The 18,417-nt window shown below is 41.7% G+C and overlaps 1 protein-coding gene across 1 annotated transcript in view; it reads right to left on the bottom strand.

The window, feature by feature from the left end:
* Positions 1–13,978, bottom strand: part of RASGRF2 (Ras protein specific guanine nucleotide releasing factor 2) — a 230,024-nt gene extending 216,046 nt beyond the window's left edge. Inside the window, 1 exon segment of the mRNA XM_027606459.2 lies at positions 13,187–13,978. Coding sequence (XP_027462260.2) covers positions 13,187–13,474 — 288 coding nt within the window. The 5' untranslated portion in view covers positions 13,475–13,978.
* Between the last annotated feature and the right edge of the window lie 4,439 nt (positions 13,979–18,417).

Genomic DNA, 18,417 nt, shown 5'->3' with positions numbered 1-18,417 from the left:
AGTCTGGAGTGGGAATAACAACCTGTTTTATGGGCTTTACGAATGTGGCCAGATCAGTCTGAGAAGTTTTCCACTCAAACTGCAAATGAACGATGACAGAGAAGAATGAGACTGAAAAAAATTTTTCCCTCCTGGTTGTATGTTTCTAGCTCCTTGCTACGGCCAAGTTCAACAAATGCTAAGTTACTTAACTAGGTTCTATTAACCAAGTTAGCCATTTAGTAAAATTTTGCCCTGGGTGAATTATTAAACGACTCTAGGCCTCATTATCCTTATCTGCAAAATAAAGAGGACACTGTCATCTCAGGATGGTTGTCACGATTAAATGAGATAATATACATAGAATGCCTGGCCCTTTAACCCAAGATTAGCACTCAGTAATGGTAGCTCTTCCAACCACATAATATAAAACAACATGTATAAAAAACTAACAAGTTTAGTATCCTAAATGAAATCATCTAATTGTATTTTGTTTTACTTTCTAAGAAGGGCTAACTTATGCCAGGAGAAAGATGATTGTTTTAAATTAAATACTCATAAACTAAGATGACAGATAGATAGATGGGGGGAGGACGAAGAGAAAAGGAGGGAGAGAGAAAGATAGACATCAAATATGAGGAAACTATCTAAAATAAAAGTTTAAACCTAATCCATTTCGTAAGAAATAAAATGGGATTCACATCTCAGTGCCCTCAAAATATACACCTTGCCACTCAGTAGTAAGATAAAGATAAACACCTATAAAAAAAATCTTATGACTCCAAAAGTATACTTTTGCTTTATTTTGTTCAAAAACACCATATTCAAAGATGTTCAGATTAAACTGATAAAGGATTAATTATGATTTGACTTCTTTTATCATTACCAAATTAGAAGTAATTAACAAATAAATCTCTAGAAAAAAAGAAACAAGATAACTCTTCCACTGTTTTGAAAGGAGTTTTACTGATTTTTATTCAGATTCACTATTAAAACTCATTGTTGAGTAGTAATGGCCAAGTAGCTTGTTATAAGCCTTACCCCACTCTCCAGCCCAACATGCACACACTGAGAACAATTAGAAAAGCTGGACACAACACACAAAAATAATCCATTTGAAAGCATCAGTGAGCTAACAAGACCAAGCCAGGGCCTAAGGAATAAAGACACCTTAAAGAAGGGAAGTAAACTAGTGAATCTGACAGTCTTTGAAGTTTCTAAGGAATTTGCCAATTTCTAAGTAGTACAAAGCCAAGAGGCTAGGAGGCCATTCAGAAAGCAGCAGCTAAGAGGCTGGAAACCAGCGCTGAGTTTCTAGCAGTCTCATGGGGATGGAGGAGACCAACGAGAAGTTTCTGTAAACACTCAGAATTCCAGATAATCCCCGAAAAGGCTATACTTCAGAAATCAATGCAAACTGGAAATGGACATAGTCTCACAAAACCTGAAACCCAGGTTTCACCAGCTCAATCCCAGAATGGATTAATGTACCATAACCCCACATTTATGCCTGCAAGAAAGCAAAAGTAAACCCTCTCTTAAAGGAAAATAGCATCATGCAGAGCCTTGAATTATTTTTTTGATGCTTCATACACAATGTCCAACATTCAAACGAAATTACAAGGCATGCAGACAACTACTAGCTTACTGCAGAGTCCTTGTCAAAACTGACCCAGAGAGGCCTTGTAACTCTCCAACCTGAAATTCCCATTTTAAGAATGAAACTCGGACTCAAGAACAAACAAGACAGGAAGGGTCAAACCTTGCTTGTCAAATGGAAACGGTATGTTGAAAAATGTAGCTGGTCTGGCCTCAGGAGCATCTCAGCTTCACATTTCAAAAAGTAGCAAGTTCCTCTGCGGGGAACTTGATCTGTTCCGCTACCTAAAGCAAAGCCACTGAATCAATGGGACCTCCCTCCAATACATGAAGATTCCCTAAATGTCTGGGCCTGGTTCACTGATGGTTTGGCTAGGCTGAAACCTAGTGGTATGCACTGGGTGCTGTGGATATTCAACCTCAGTGCCAGCTATGCAGAAGCAAAAGGAGATGTAGTTGCTCTGGTCAGGGGGCGGTACTCAGGCTTTTGGGCTGTTGCCAATGGTTAGCTGTTTGTTTTCCACTTGGAAAGCTGCAAGCTGGTAGATAAAGAGACGCTTCTTTGGAAATACGAATAACCTAGAAACAAACCATGTTTGCTGACTGAATTGGCTGGAACACTCATGTAGATGCCCACAGGAAGGGCTGTGAACCTACTGGAATCAAGTAGGCTGATTCATTGAAGCTGATGGAGCCTGACTCTATTTCTAATGCAGAGGCTACCACTGCAGGGCAGATTTGTGACTCTTGCCACAAGTGGACCTGTTTGTCTTACAAGGGAAGAGGCCATATCACCAGGGGTGTTACCCCCTACCACTCCTTGCAGATTGGCTACATCAGATCTCTGAACCCCTCTCAGTATGTTGACAATTTTCAGGTTACTGGTTAGCTGTTTCCAGCCACACCACTGTGGCCCTTGAAATGAATCTGTGTACTCAAGAATGGACTGATAGTCCACCTCTCTCTTCCTCATTCCCCCCCAGTCTGTACACTTTAGTAAGGCAGTTGCATCACCGAAAGCAGGCATTCCAAAAAAGGAATCATTCCTTCTTGGCTACTTCCTGGCTAACAGTCAGGACAAAAGTGGAAAGAATTATAAGCCATTATATAAGTATATTTTGAAAACTGAGGATTCCATCTTGAGCACTGCTGGACATGATGTATTTTTTTTCCCTAGCAGCACCCCCAGGCCAGTCTGGTTGACATACACTCCAGGTGGCAGCATAGCTGAAAGAGGCATCAGGGATTCAAGCTTAACTCTGAAAGTTTTATAAAAGTGCCCTCCCTTGTCCCTCTTGCACCCGACCCTTCCAGATGAAAGTTGTGGGTGTAAGTAGGGGAAGAAATATCTCAGACTCCAGAAAGGTATGTGGAGGACAGGACATCATGATTTTTTGTCTTTTAGAATTACCCCTGCAGCCTTCCTCCAAAGGGAAAACATCCTGCTACGGCAATTTGAAACTGCTGCAAGCACACTCTATTTTTACTTTCTACTGCATCTTTTGTGATCCACTTGATTGTGTTGACCACAGAGCAGCAGGAGAGGGTCCCAGCTCCTGCCCCTTCCACATAAAGCACTTCTGGATGTCGTCCCCATCCCTATCCATATCATGGGCAGACAAATGCCATAAAGAAAAAGATAGAGTATATTAAAGGTTTAAACCTCTCTTCATCAAAAGACACCTTTAAGAGAGTAGAAAGGGAAGCCCGAGTAGAAAATGTCTGCAATATATATCACTAACAAAGGACTTATGTCTTCATAAATATTAGAAAATTGTACAGACAGTTCCCAACTTAGAATGGTGTGACTTATGATTTTTTGACTTTGTGGCAGTACAAAACAATACACATTCAGTAGAAACCAGACTTTGAATTCTGAAGTTTAACCTTCTCCTGGGTACTGATATGCAATATGACCCTCTCTCATGATGCTTGGCAGTGGCAGTGAGCCACAATTCCCAGTCAGCCACACAGTCACAACTTTAGTCACAACTGAAGTACTGACAACCATTCTGTATTCATACAACCATTCTGTTTATCACTTGCCGTAGAGTCTTTAATAAATCACATGAGATATTCAACACATTATTATAGGCTTTGTGTTAGATGATTTGCCCAACTATAGGCCAATATAAGCGTTCTGAGCACATTTAAGGTGGGTTAGGCTAAGCTATGTTCGGTAGGTTAGGCGTATTAAATGCATTTTTGACTTAGAATGTTTTTAACTTACAATGGTTTATCAGGACATAACCCCTTTGTAAGTCAAGGAAGATCTCATCCAATAGAATATTACAAAGAAATGAAAATGAGTGAACACAACATCCAACAACACAGATCAATCTCACAAACATGATGTTGAGGGGAAGAAGCCTGACACAAAGGAGTGCTTATTGCATGAGTCCATGATGAAGTTCAAAAATAGGCAAAAGCAATCCCTAATGTTATTAGTAAGGATGGTAGCTACCCATGCCTAGGAGTAGCGAAGAGGAAGGGACATGAGGTTAGTTTTTGGAGGGCTGATCACTTTTCTGTATGTTTGCTATACTTAAAAAATAGGTTTGCATTTAATTTATTGTTGAAAGAACAACATTCAAATAATATTTGAATCTCAAAATATTAAAAAGTAAAGGAAAATGATGAACATGAACCCTAAACAACACAGGAAGCCAATCAGGACCAGAGGACAGAAATTATATTATTGGAATGATCGAATTGCTAAAGTGAGGCTATAAAACTGCTACTGAAAGAAGAGAAGGTGGCTCATCACAAATAAATATTAATATTAGTTTGGTGAAAATAACATTAAGTAGCTTGAGGAGTATACTAGACATGTCAGTAATGATGGCTATCACACCCGTCAAACTTTCCATGAAACGACCTCACCCACAGCCCCTGCAGTTTAATAGCCAATCCATGGACTGGCTAGAGACCACTGGTTTTGTCGAGCCCCAAAAACGTGAACTGAGCCAATCAGATCTCTCCCGCAAGAATACAAGCCTGAATAGATGGAGTGAATGAGAGATGCTGCAGTGAAAATTAAAGCAGAAGAAAAGCAAGAGAAAGGGACCACAAAGTGTTAAGTCAGTACCATAAGGTTGACAGAAGCCTAAAGTTAGGGCAAGCAGAAGTTAGGAGAACACAGAAGCAGTGAGGAACCTAAAAGGCACAAACATGCTGAACAACAGGTCAACCAGCACCAATGTCCTAAGATCAGCTAGGTCGCAAGAAAGGTACTAGAGTGAGACTCGCCTTTATATTGCCTTTCAGTATTCCCACCGTCCCCCCACCATACACAGAGGTGACCATTATTCAAGACAACTTGACTTCATATCTCTCCCTTGCAATCAAAAGGGCCTAAAGCAAATAATCACATAGCAGAAACCAACTAACCCTAAAAAAGTTTAGCAATACTAGAGAGAGCAAACTACACCCTTGTTTATTGAAACCTTAGTAATTGCCTTAAAATAACATTGACTAGCTGTTAGGTCTCAGAATTTATTTTGAAAGACTGATGAAACACTGGTTTATAAAAGATGCCCCGACTGTTGCAGATCTATGCAAAATACTGAGTGAGAAGAAGCATTAAGGATGTCACAGGAGGAAGGACTCATTCTTGCTCTAAACAAGGCTCTTCGGCTACACAGCTGTAAAAGTTTGGAAAATGGACTTCAGTAAAGCAAAGAAGAACCCTCAGGAAGAGAATCACCTATAATTTAATTTCTCATAGAGTGAGGTCAAATCATGAAAATATCTTTACCCCAGGATCACAGCTAAACAACTGATTTCAAAATTTCTTTTCTTCTGTATTTAACATACTGGAATTTATTTAAAAGCTAATTCCACCACCTTTATGTCTTCTCAACTACTGTCTTGAGCTTTTTCCTTTATAATGGTGTCAAAGAAACAAAAAGATGAGCATTACAATAACATACATTAAAACAGAAGCACATTACATACTCGTTCCAAGATCATCCTTTTAATTGTGCTTATTTATCTGACAGAGAGAGAGCACAAGCACACAAGCAAGGGGGAGCAGCAGAGGGAGAGGGAGAAGCAGGCTCCCCGCTAAGCAAGGAGACAGTGTGGGGCTCGATCCCAGGACGCTGGGATCATGACCTGAGCCGAAGGCCGACTCTTAACCCACTGAGCCACCCAGGTGCCCCAAGATCATTCTTTTCAGAGCCACATCTAGTACAATCTTCAATGCCAAACAAGGTCTGTGCAAAAAAAGAAAAAAACTTCCTTATTTACAATTAAAATAATACAATGTGTGGGACTTGCTTTAAAATAGTCTAGGGGGAAAAAAAAGCATGTGTGGAGGGAAACAGAGATAACAAGATAGCAGAAAGTTGGAGATTGTTGAAGCTGGGTGATGGGTATACTGGCATTCCCTGAACTATTATGCTTTGTGTTAAAATATTTTTAAAGAGGAAGGCAGGAAAAAAGCTTCCTAAATGACTGAAGTAATGAAAACAAAAAGCAGAAAGCCAAAGAGGAATTCTATCAGAAAGGATTTCACAGAAACACCAGCTGACAAAGGAGTAGACTATTCACATACTATGTTAAGAGCCTGGCAACAACCTGATGATGTAGGTACCACTGCGATGCTCGTCTCCAGGCAGGGGTCCAGGCTTAGAAAGACAAATTGCTCAAGATCATGGATCTGGTAAGCAGCTGAGGTGAGAGAGAAACCCTGGTAGGTTAACTCTTGAACGGAACCATACACAATACTACCATCGATCGGACCTGGAAACTGATAGTCCTACTAAGGTGAAAAGAAAGAAAATTCATATTGGATGTGAGCAGCCTCTTATTCCTACACATTGTGGGCATGGTCTCATCCTGGCTTCTGTAAGGAGTTAGGATGTCACTTCCACAATGAGCTGCAGGCCAGGCTACCACCTCCACGTTCCCATGTTGCTAATCCCAGGAAACCTCCTAGCTTTCCAATCTTCCCTCTATTGAACAGCACTAACCCCACTGTTTACATTAGTCACACAAATGGCATGGGCTCATAAATACAGTTCAGGAAATGAATCAGGCATTGTCTAAATTAAATCAGACCAATGACAAAATAACACATTTCAGGAATCTGAAAAGAATGCAAAGTACTAGTAACCAGAGCCCCTCAGATCCCGGCATCATGGGTCTCCGCCAGGTCACACTGCTGAGTATGAGAAGAGTTAATACAAGAAACTGCTGCTTACATTTAAAAAAGATACAGCACTAAAGGATCGATGAATTTTATTTTTAAACATAGCTTTGTAAATGTCATTTTATGTGTCTTCTCAGGTCTTACGAGAATTCTAGCTTTTATTGACTTACTCTACTCTGATGCCATAAGTCATGGGAGTAAGTTGGCCTCCCCAACTTCCTCATTTCTTCCTTTATTGTTCAAAAAGAAAAGAAATATTAGTTAAATAAACACTGATCAACTCAAACTTGTGTGTGTGTCTGTGTTTCTCTGCCTTCTCCTTAAAAGTATATCTGGGACATTTTGCATTCACTGTGATGAATTTTAAGGAAAAATGATTTGAGTCTTTATTTTTCATTGAACCATTAAGTTTTTCAAGTCCCAGTAAAAAGGAAAAGTGAGAATATGTGCTTTCTTTTTTTTTTAAAGATTTTATTTATTTATTAGAGAGAGAGAGAATGAGAGATAGAGAGCACGAGAGGGAAGAGGGTCAGAGGGAGAAGCAGACTCCCCGCTGAGCAGGGAGCCTGACGCGGGACTCGATCCAGGGACTCCAGGATCATGACCTGAGCCCAAGGCAGTCGCCTAACCAATTGAGCCACCCAAGCGCCCGAGAATATGTGCTTTCTGCATCTCTGTTCCACCTGCTGATACCAATGTTTTCTCAAATAAAAAAAGAAATCCTGCTACTGTTTGTTTTTTTTTCCCTGAATACACACACACCCATATTTGAATTTGTTGGGCAAAAAAGTTCAACTATACCCTTTGGTGGAGCCAAAATAGTGCATTTATAACTTCCCAATCAGCTAATCTTTGAAAATTATACCAGCTGATGTGTAATGAATAATTTTGGAATAAAGGTTAATTTTTAGAATAATGGCCAAATATTATCAAATAAACAAATGTTTGTCACAGTACTATATTGACACCTAACAAATATCAGCTTCTAGTTTCATTTAAATATTAATTAAGATTTTACTATATAAACACAAGGATTAAGGTAAACTTATTTCAGAGAAAAATTTATACAGTGATTAATGTAACAGAATAATTATATATACTTGGTCCTGAAAAATAAAGCTCCCTAAATTGTAGACACATTAGATTTACAATTCACAGATTGAAATGTTAATGATAAAATAAAAATCTGTAAACTCCAAAATATGTAAGTGCATAACAAATGTTTTGTATTTATGATAGAAGATAACAATGTAACAAACACACACACATATACACATATATCCCTTTCCTACAGGACAAATGAACAGGCATGAAAACACAAAGCTACTTTAAAAGTGTGAAAATTAGGACTAAGTAAAACCTAAGTAAAGCCATATTGTTTGTCAATCTGGCTTCTTTCATTACAAAATAATCTTAATGACTAAGTTTTTACATTCTACAAAATTAACACTACACTGGCTGCAGCATGCATAGTTATTGAAAAACATGGACAAAATCAACTTAAAAATATAATCTGCATTAAACACACAGCAATATCAATTGTTTGAACCAACTATTAACATTTGCTTGCTAAAACCAGAAACCTGTGGTCATCACACACGCTTTACAACTTATCATCACCCAGTGAGAAGAAAATATTAAAGTATGTTTAATTCCCAAAGAAAAAAAATTGTTACAATAATATATATAGTAAGGTTTAGTGTAGCCAAAATTAAAATAACTACACTTTGCTAACCCATAGGTTATTTTTCATTTAAGTTTGAAAGAATGATTACAAAGTTCCAATAATAAATCATGTCTCTTCCTTAAATTATATTTTAGAACTTTTTAAAAGATTTAGTAAATATTTTTATGCCATTTTCCCTTCACTTATGTTCAATAAGCAAAAGCTGAAGAGAAAATATTGAGCTGGTTATTATATATCAATTAAACAACATAAATGAGACTGAACATCCACCATCCACACTCTCCACCCTCCACAAGTATTCCAGGGCTTGCATACAGCTCTGCCTAATTCCATAAAACTATTAAAATCCTCCACTTGTGGTCATTAGGAAGGCTAAAATGACTGGCTAATAACGAGGTGACAGGGGAAATCACATAACCTTTAATCCCTTTAAAATTAAATCAACATGTTTAATTCAGCACAAATATGACACGTATCTACTACTTTAAGCCTCCAGAACTAAGATGTCTGACCCCAAAAATGACTGAAATCAGGGTGAACAGAACATTTACCATTAGCAGGAAAATAAGAATAAATACGGCTTTGTTCCTATATGTCTCTCCTGCTAGCAGGGAAGACACATTCAGTCACTTAAATGGACTAGACTAACCAATGGGTACTTTCACCTAAGTACAAATATTTTTAAAGATCCCCTACTGAAGGAGATGAATGTTATGTAAAATTGTTTGTTTAAACATAAGTCTCATTTTTCTTTCAAAATGCAATGGTCTGCAATTACGTTTCTCAAGAATTACAACTGCCCTGTAAATAGTTTTTAAAGGGAAATAAGAATAAACAAAATAGTGATTCACATACAATCCCAACCCCCATCCCACTCAGATTTTTAAATTTCTTTTTTTTTTTTAAGATTTTAGTTATGTATTCGACAGAGAGAGCGCGCACACACACTAGTGGGGGGAGAAGCAAAAGGAGAGGGAGAAGCAGACTCTGCTGAGCCGGGAGCCCGATGCGGGGCTCAATCCCAGGACGCTTAACTGACTGAGCCACCCAGGTGCCCCTCAGATTTTAAATTTCTTGAAGCTCAATCAACTTAAGTAGATCCTTCCCAAGGCACTCTTCAACGTTATTCAATCTTCATACCTGGAGTTGGACTTTGATCGTCTCCATCTCCCTAGAACGCTTTCAGTCTCAGTGTTAGCATAGGTATAAATGAAAAAAGTACTCGAAATTTCTAAGAGCTGAAGGGAAGTTCAAATTAGATGTGATAATGGAGGATTACACAGAGCATGGCACACAGAAGGTACTTATTAAACCCAAATTCCCATTCCCCTTGAACACTTTTACCTAGAATGAAAAGTAAGTTTTTCATTTCACATAAATGGAGATTTCTTTAGAAAGTACCACCAACACACAGGTTCAAGAAAAGGAACACTACTTGAAAATTTTTTAGCTGAATTCATTTTGATTCTATCACCATAACTAAAAGTACCCAAAAGGTAGCCACTATGGAAACTTGATCTGAGAGCCTTGCCATCAACCGAGGACCTACCAAAGTGAAATCCTTGGGACATTCTTGAAAAAATGGAGCAATGCAAATATTCCTTTAACCCAGGCACACTTGGAAAGTGAAAAACACCTTTCTTTTTTCTTAACTGGAAACAGTTTTTTAAAAACCACTTTAACAGTGGTTTAAAAAAAAACCTAATTTTTCTTTTGTCAACCAACTTCGATTTAAAAGAAACAAACCAATGAGTGTTTTCCTCTTATTATATAACTTACCGAAACACAATTAATCAGAATTTAAGAATTATTTGAAGGATAAGTAGCATTTAAACTGACAAGAATGATTGGAGGCATTTTAGAGCAAAAATTACATTAACTGTCAACAACATTACATCACACTCCAGTGTAAATAAAAATGTCCCCTCCTCTAGCAATGATGTTCCTATTGGTTTGCACATCTGCTAACCTAACTGATTTATTAGAATGTTCACTTTGATCATCTGCTTGTGTTTAGCTTCTCAGATTCAATAGTTATTACAGGGACTGGTACACTTTAAATCTTGTGAAACAGTCTGTCACATTCTCTACACAGCAAAAGCTCACACTGCTGTTACAGCATTAGAAACAGGAGATGTCATTATTGGAAGGCAACTTGAAATCTTCTCAGCCAAACTCTTATTGTTTAAATATTAAGAAACGGATTTCATTCACAGAAAAAATAGAGACTGTTAAGAGATTTGTGTACATTAAGTCACAGCAACATGGTGGAGGAAACGCACTCTGCCTCCCTAAATCCTGTTTCAAGCCCTAACCTTCAACTGCGTTTATGGGGTTGAGAGAGATATTTACTCAGAAAGCTCCAGGAGCACATTTGGAGAAACAGACCTTAAGATGGTCCCTGCTCAGTGCCTCAACTTTGCCAGTTTCAAGTCTAGGTGCTTCAGAAAATGTGAGGACGTAGGAACACAAATGAACTGAAAGGGAACCAACTGCATAAACTATAGGTTTAAGGTAGAAGTTGCTTCTTGTTTCTTATCTTTGTAGTTTTTTCTTAATTCTTCAGACACATCCAGACAGGCAGGCTAGAGAAAAGCATCAATCTGCTAAACTAACCTGAGTCACAGAAGCATGCCTAGCAGAAAACAAAATTTGACAGATTTCCCAATTCGATTCCATTTTGAAATGCTTGCTCTTTATATCTCAGTTTTTCTACGTACACCAAAGGTTCCAACTTCTATGTACCAAATGAGTGAGAAATACTCATAACTTGTATGGCAAACAAAATTTTTTTTTCCCTAGGATGACCTGTTTAGGACTTCCGTTAGAAAGTGGCATAAAAGTCATACTATTGGAAGGTTACATGTATGTCTTAAAGTGTGATGTAAAGAAAACTGTCCTGAAGAGGAGAGCCCCGATAATTTCCAAGTAGAAAAATGTAGGTTTTCATGTTAACTGGTCAGCTAGGTAAGTTGCAGCAAGCAACATCTTCACACCCCCAACTCAGAAAGGAAGGAAGGAAGGAAGGAAGGAAGGAAGGAAGGAAGGAAGGAAGGAAGGAAGGAAGGAAGGGAGAGAGAGAGAGGGAGGGAGGGAAGGAGGAAAGAAAGAAAGAAACAAACAAACAAACAAAGAAACAAAGAAACAAAGAAAGAAAAAGAAAGAAAGAAAGAAAGAAAGAAAAGAAGGTTATCTCCTGATATTAGTATAAATAGGAGAAAAAATAATTTGGGATTAAGTCAATGATATATATCCAGGGTAATTTAAAGTACCTATTTGCTTTTACACATAGTAACACTTAAGAACTTACTAGTTTTGGCTCCTGGGGGGCCTTGGAATGCGTACCTTTAAAAAAAACAACCTCACCAATAGAAAAAAACAATAATTGAAAAAAATCTGCTTCCTCAATACCCTTTTCGTGCTCTTAAATTTTAAAATGCATGACTTGAAATTTAAACTTATATTTTCAGTATTTGTATCTACAAAATTGAAAATCAGTTTTTCAAATAACCCTCAACATGCCCTCAAACACCAAAGGGTGTATTTTTTAAATATCAGATTTATATGCAATATAACAAGTTTAATCAATTAAGTCTGTTAATGATTTATAGTGAAACCAAAGTGGAAAAAAACAAAACAAAACAAAACTTCTGGTTGATCTAGTTTGAACTCCTCTTAATTTTACACATTGTTTTATGAGCCGCAGGGGTTATGTAGGCATCTTATTCATCATCCCATCGCTAGCGCCTCCCTCAGCCACGCTCTTGCAAGAGAAGCTGTTTGGTCTGACTTGCAGGGGAAATTCATCTGCGAAACATTTTATGCTACAGCAAAGACAATCAGCCTCTTTTCTTCAAGGTGGAGATCTAGAAGCGAAGTGAGAACATTTGGGAGCATAAAATTAGTCTGCTCTAACTTTAATAACCCAACGGTGATTGGAAAAAAATATAAATTTCGCATTTGCAGGAATGGGGGGGCAGGAGCTACTAAATCTAGAGGGTTTGTTTTTTCCTCCCCGAATGCATACACAGCAAAACTAATAAAATTATGACCCGGGATAAAAAGGTCACATTTGTTTTCAAAGCATTCATTTAAAAGTACAGAGAAGCGTTCTTTAAAAATGCCCACAGGTTTAAACATAGCAGGAATGCGGCTACCAAAGACTAATCCTGAGGGAAATGCATACACATTTACCTCCATAATTAGACCCAGCAGGTCAAATGTGAGCAAGGTAAACCGACATAAACCACAAAACATTGAAAATCGCCAACAGAAAGTGCCTGTCCTTCCTGGGAGCCCCCGCTTGTTCCTTGCACAGCCAGCGATCAAACATGCGCACGCAGAATAAAAAACCCCACACGCACCAGCCGGGTAAGGGAGAAACCAAACTTTTCCAAATAAGTTAGTTCCGTCGTGCCAATCTAAACCCAACAGGTGTCAACACACGTCACCACACTAAATCCCTCCGAACTAGGTCTAGAGAAGAACTGGATGGTTAGCAATGAAACTGAAAAGACCCGACCGCTTTCAGGGTCGCGAAAGAAATAAAGCGGAGCCTCGGTTCCCAAGTGATTACATGGAGGTGGGGAAGAGGGGGGGATGGAGACGGGAGGCGCGTGGAGATGTCCTGCCCCTGACACCGCGGGGGAACCTTGGATCTCGGAGTACGGTTCCCGCGTTCGGTCGAGCCCTAGACCTCGAGGGTTAGAAGAGGGAGTGTGCCGCGGCCGCAGGGAGGGAGACCTAGGAAGGAGGGCGCGTGGTACCTGCTTGTCCAGCGCGTCCCGGGCGCCGCCTGGCCCGACCCCGGCCCTGGGCGGCGCGGGCGCCCGCTCGCAGCTGCAGCCCTCCAGGAGGTACATGCCCGCCGGGCGGCCGCTCTGTTCGCCCTCGAAGTAGAAGAGCACATTCTGGTAGAGAGCGAACCACTTCTCGTGCCAGCGACTCGCCTCGGCTGCCTTCTTGCTCAGGAAGCCGCGTTTGGTGCCCTCCTTGCGGGCCAGGAAGGCCAGGTACAGGGCGTGCCCCTCGTTGTAGCGCACGCTCTTCTGCATGGTGAGGGCGCAGGGGGCTCACCCGTGCCTCGCAGCCATCTCCAGGCCGGCTCGCCCCAGGGCGCGCCCGCTCGGGTCCCGGCTGGCGAAGGGCGCCCCCTTGTCTGACGCAGCGCGCAGGGCACCCGGCCGGCCTTCGGGGCGCGGCGCCGCGCGGGTCCGAGGGGGCGCTTGGCTGCGGCCAGGGCAAGTTCTCGGCCGCGACCGCCGCCCTCCCGGCCGAGCGAAGCCCGGGGAGCCCCCGACGCCCGCGTGGAAAAGTGGCCCCGAGAGGGCGCCCCGGCCCGCCGCTGCTTCGCCCAAAGTTGCCGGAGCCGGAGCCCCGCGGCGGGCTGGGGCGGCGCGACTCGCGGCAGCCCGAGGAGGACTGCCCTCGGGCAACTCGCTCCAGGAGACAGAAGGTAAAACGTCACGTGGGAGATCAGCTGTAATCGGCTTGGAGACCGATTTAAAGGGCAAAGTCGGCGCGGCGGCGGTGACGGCGGCGCAGTCGGCTCACCCCGGCGCGCGCGTCCCACCCTCGCCCGCCAGGCCGGCCGGCTGCCGCCCCAGCTCCCGCGCGGCGATGGGGCGGAAAGCCGGGAGGTGCAGGCGCGCGGCGGCAGCGCTCACCGACTCACACGCGCGCCCGCACGCACAGACCAATATATATACTCACATGCACACAAATGCACGCTGACCCAGCGCTCACAGTCGCCACACAGTGCTCGCATTTTCACAATTACACACTCCCACGACGTTCACACGCATACACACAAGAATACACATACACACAAATACGCACACACAATACTTATACACACAAAATTTGCACTCATGTACAAATACAACCACAACGAGTACTTCACACAAAAATACAAAGTCATATACAATTACACACTTAGGCAACTACACACGTGCACACTTATACGCTCACCCACACACATTAACAGACACAAACGATACACTCATACACACAGTCACCCAAACTCACACACACTAGACACATACACTCAACATGCATACTCATGCCAATTACACATAAATACACGCACATACACATTTATACTCGTACATTCACAGTAATACACACACCGACACATAAAAAAATCATACCCAAACACACAATGAACATACAGAAGCAAACACATTCACTCAAAAAATTTACACAAACATTCACATACTTGTACACAAGCACTTACATACAAATACACATTCATGCAAATTCATCCACCTTCACAAACCCATTCACAAAAACTCAAATCTCACCTGCCACATCCACACACTCACACTCATCCATCGGTGCATTTCCATGGCAGTAGGTGGGGTCACAGGGTGGCTTTGCATACCGGACAACCTTGACTTTTCCACTTGTACTTGCACTGTTGTACTTAAACGGGGGGAGAAGGTTAATGAGTGCAACCCCCTGTCCCCAGATGCTGTTGGTTCCCTCTCAACGACTGTGATTTCTCAGAACTGAGATGAACGAAACGGAATGTTAAGCACAGAGTTTTCAACCAGAAAAAAATACCCAAACTAGGGAGACTTGCTGCCCCTGACAGAACGTCTCCAGAGGCCACACTGTCGTAGATGCACTAGATACCCCAGGTAGCACTCTCAGAAGTACGACCAGAAAACCGAGACCCCTGTTATAAAATGTAAGTGGAAAAGAAAAAAACGTGCCCAGGAGCTGCAGGAGAAAGCTAGTGAAAGCCCCAGCGAGCGCCAGGATTTGACTCTACTCTATAGGCTTTTCATTCCCTTTAGTCACTTATCATAAAAATGGTTTGCCATGAAGTGTTTATTGTTAGCTTTTTTTTTAATAAAATAAAATCCTTTTCTGGACCACCAATCTGCAACAATACACCTGTCTTGTACCACAAGTTGTGTGTTCATAAATTGATGGCCCAGGGGTTCTGCCTATTCCATCAGTGCTGTTTTTGCAGAATATTTTATCTCCGCCTCACTGAGCAGCTGAGTGTTTTTTCCATCTTACCTAAAAACAAAAACAAAACACTTTCACTATTAAAAACTATATAATAGAGGAATTGCCACTTGAAATTATAGTGTGAGAACAGTGGTCATTCCTCTTTACACATTGGTAGTCTTAGGGACAGTGCTTTGCTAATTTGGCTTTAACCCAGCTGGGAGCTTGCATTCTTACTTAGAGCAGATACAAGTACAAAGACCATAAGTAAATGTGGACAAGGTTTGAAGCCAGATTCTAAATGCAGAGGAGATGGCAATTGCCTCAGGAGGCCTTTTATTTCCTTCTCTGTGGTCCGGTCCCAGCTCTGAGAACCATAGTGAGTTGACACCTGTGTATTTGATGCGCTCCAGTTTTGAGTGGAAACCATTAAGGGTGTGAATTCAGTACAAAAACAATTTTGCGATGAGTATTCAAACCTTCTAGCCACTTGTGTGTGTGTGTGTGTGTTTTTCTTTCAGATGTGAAACATTCTTTCCCTAAAAAGCAATGTCTCTGGTGTGGAGGCTAATTTCAGTGCTGATTTATCCTTTCTCTCTACTCAAATGTCCTTTTGATTTGAACCACACGAAGTATTCTTCTCAGCCTCTTGTCTGTCATCACTTCCTACCATGTAAGATGTTGTGGCTGTCATATGGCCCCTGACAGTGACAGAAGGGAGCTCTGGCTTCCTCTGAAGTTTGGCTGGTAATCATTGTTGGTTTTAATTATGGAAATTCACTGGGAGAACTATGGATTTGATCCCCTGTTCATGTCCTCAACATGATACTTAGGTGATGCAGAAGACACAGACAAAAGACAAGACCTCTGTTCCTGGTGTGCTCAGTCTATTAAGAACATGGTTTAATGTTTAGGTGTTTCTCACTTGACTGTCTGCTTCTCCAAGACAGGGCTGTATCGCTAATCCCTGAAGCACCCAGTAAGAGAGCTTATATGCAGTTGGCACACAAGTGATTCATAACTATTTCCTAAATTAATGTAGTATTTGCTCACTGAATTGTGAAAGGGCACACACATTTGCAAATATTAGATCATTTTGCAAAGCTGTATGGAAAAACCAGAAATTCCTGGACAATCTAGAGAAGCCATACCCTGTGGGGGTGTGATGGGCACTGGTGGGCCTTTATCCTCCTTCATTCATATGGAAACTGCTTCTCTGGACTGGTGCCATCTTGAAACACAAAGGGCCAGGAGGTTACGTAAATGAGGGTGCTTTTTCCCCAGCTGATCAAACAGGTTGGCTAAAGGGACTATGTTCCAAGTGGGTGGGAGCAAGCTCTTCTGTGAAATCATTGTTTTTCCCTCTTGTATTTCATGGACTCTTTCCTGAAAGGGTCAGTTTCAATCGATTCTCAAGGGCAACAAAGCATTTCTGACTGATAACAGTGAAAGGGTCTTTTTTGCCTTTTCCTAAGCAAGTTAAAAAAAAAAAAAGCAGCAATGAACTGCCATTTCTGGAACCTAATGACAACTTGTAGAGGGAGAAGTTATCCACATAATTTGACAAAAAAGGAAGGGAGGGAGGGAGGAAAAATTTATCTGAGTGTCCAAAACTGTTAAGGTGGGGGGGGGGCTGGGGAGCTGATTCTACAAAAGTAGAGCATATTCTATAGCTTTTCAAAGTCCCTGGGATCATACCTGAGATGGCACTCCAGGAGAGGGCCCTGGGAGCAAACTACCATTCAGAGGTTGGTGGGGGGGGGGGGGAGGACAGCAGAGAGGGAGGGAGGACCCGGAGAGTGGGCCATCCCAGAAGCTCAGTGAAGACAGTATTTGAGGAAAGAGGGAGTGACCTTGTCAGGGTCACCTGACTGGTGGTATACGCCCTTGAATCCACATCTTGTCACTGCCACTGCCTGTCCAAATGGTCATACAGTGAGGCTAACTGGCTGCTTAGGCAAGGAATCCCTTTATCCGGCTACATTGCACAAAAGACCCTGAGCACATTTCTTGGTGGCTCTAACATCCGGCTAGCTGCGCTGTCATTGCTGTCACAGATGGCGGAGGGCACAAGCTGCATACTTTGCGGGCAGAAGTAGAAAAGGAGTGGGGGAGGCTGTGGGAGCGATTGGAAAACTATACCAATTTCCTGTCTCCTAGGAGCTGGGAGCCTTGGGTTCTCTCTAGGTGCAGAAACTGTGCCTTTATGAGAACTCCTGAAATAGGTGCTTTAAAGCAGTTCAGAAATATAAAGCAAATAGATACCCTTTCATTCTGGGAGAAAACTGAAGGGATCTGAACGCAAGTATTTTGGCTCAGAAACTCAATATGCTTTTGTAATACCCATTATTGTGTGCACAACTACTCTGATACTTCTTTTTCTTCTGGCAGAAGCTGGCACGCTGGGTCGTTGAAAGCACTGCTCCTTCTTCCTAGCAGGGAGAAAACTCTATTTGCCTGCTGTGTAACTCGGTTTTGGCCTCAGGGATGTGGGCACGTGTGATGGGCACCTCCTTGTAGGTGTGGTCATGCTCATCTCGGCTCTTTCTTCTTATCCTTGGTAAGAAGAGAGACAGCATCTTGAAGTCAGCAAGGCTGTAAGACAGAAGGAGCCAAGGTCCTGGAGTCACTGGCTGGCTGTGAGCTGCCAGGAGCTGTATGACCCAAGTGACACTGTAACATAAGCAAAACAGAAACTTTTGTGGTAAGCTGCTGAGATACCAGGTTTCTTGTTACAACATCTAGTGTTAATGGCCCTGACTGGTACACTTCTCCATGGATTTAAACTGCACTATACTACAGACTGTTCTTTGTACTTTTTAAAAACAGGCTTATTGTGGTATAATTGACTTACCAGTAACTGCACATATTTAAAGAATACTATTTGATAAGATTTGACATATTTGCATCTCCATGAAACTATGGCCACAATCAATACAGCAAATATTTCTACCTCATTGCTCTCTGAAATCCTATTCCTCCTACCTCTCCTTGCTGTCCACCCCCTCCACCCAGGCAACCACTGGCCCACTAAGTG

Source organism: Zalophus californianus, chromosome 5, assembly GCF_009762305.2.
Source record: "Zalophus californianus isolate mZalCal1 chromosome 5, mZalCal1.pri.v2, whole genome shotgun sequence".
In the NCBI taxonomy this organism is placed as follows: domain Eukaryota; kingdom Metazoa; phylum Chordata; class Mammalia; order Carnivora; family Otariidae; genus Zalophus; species Zalophus californianus.
The sequence above is the reverse complement of the archived record's forward strand: the minus strand, read 5'-3'. Positions and strand labels throughout refer to the sequence as shown.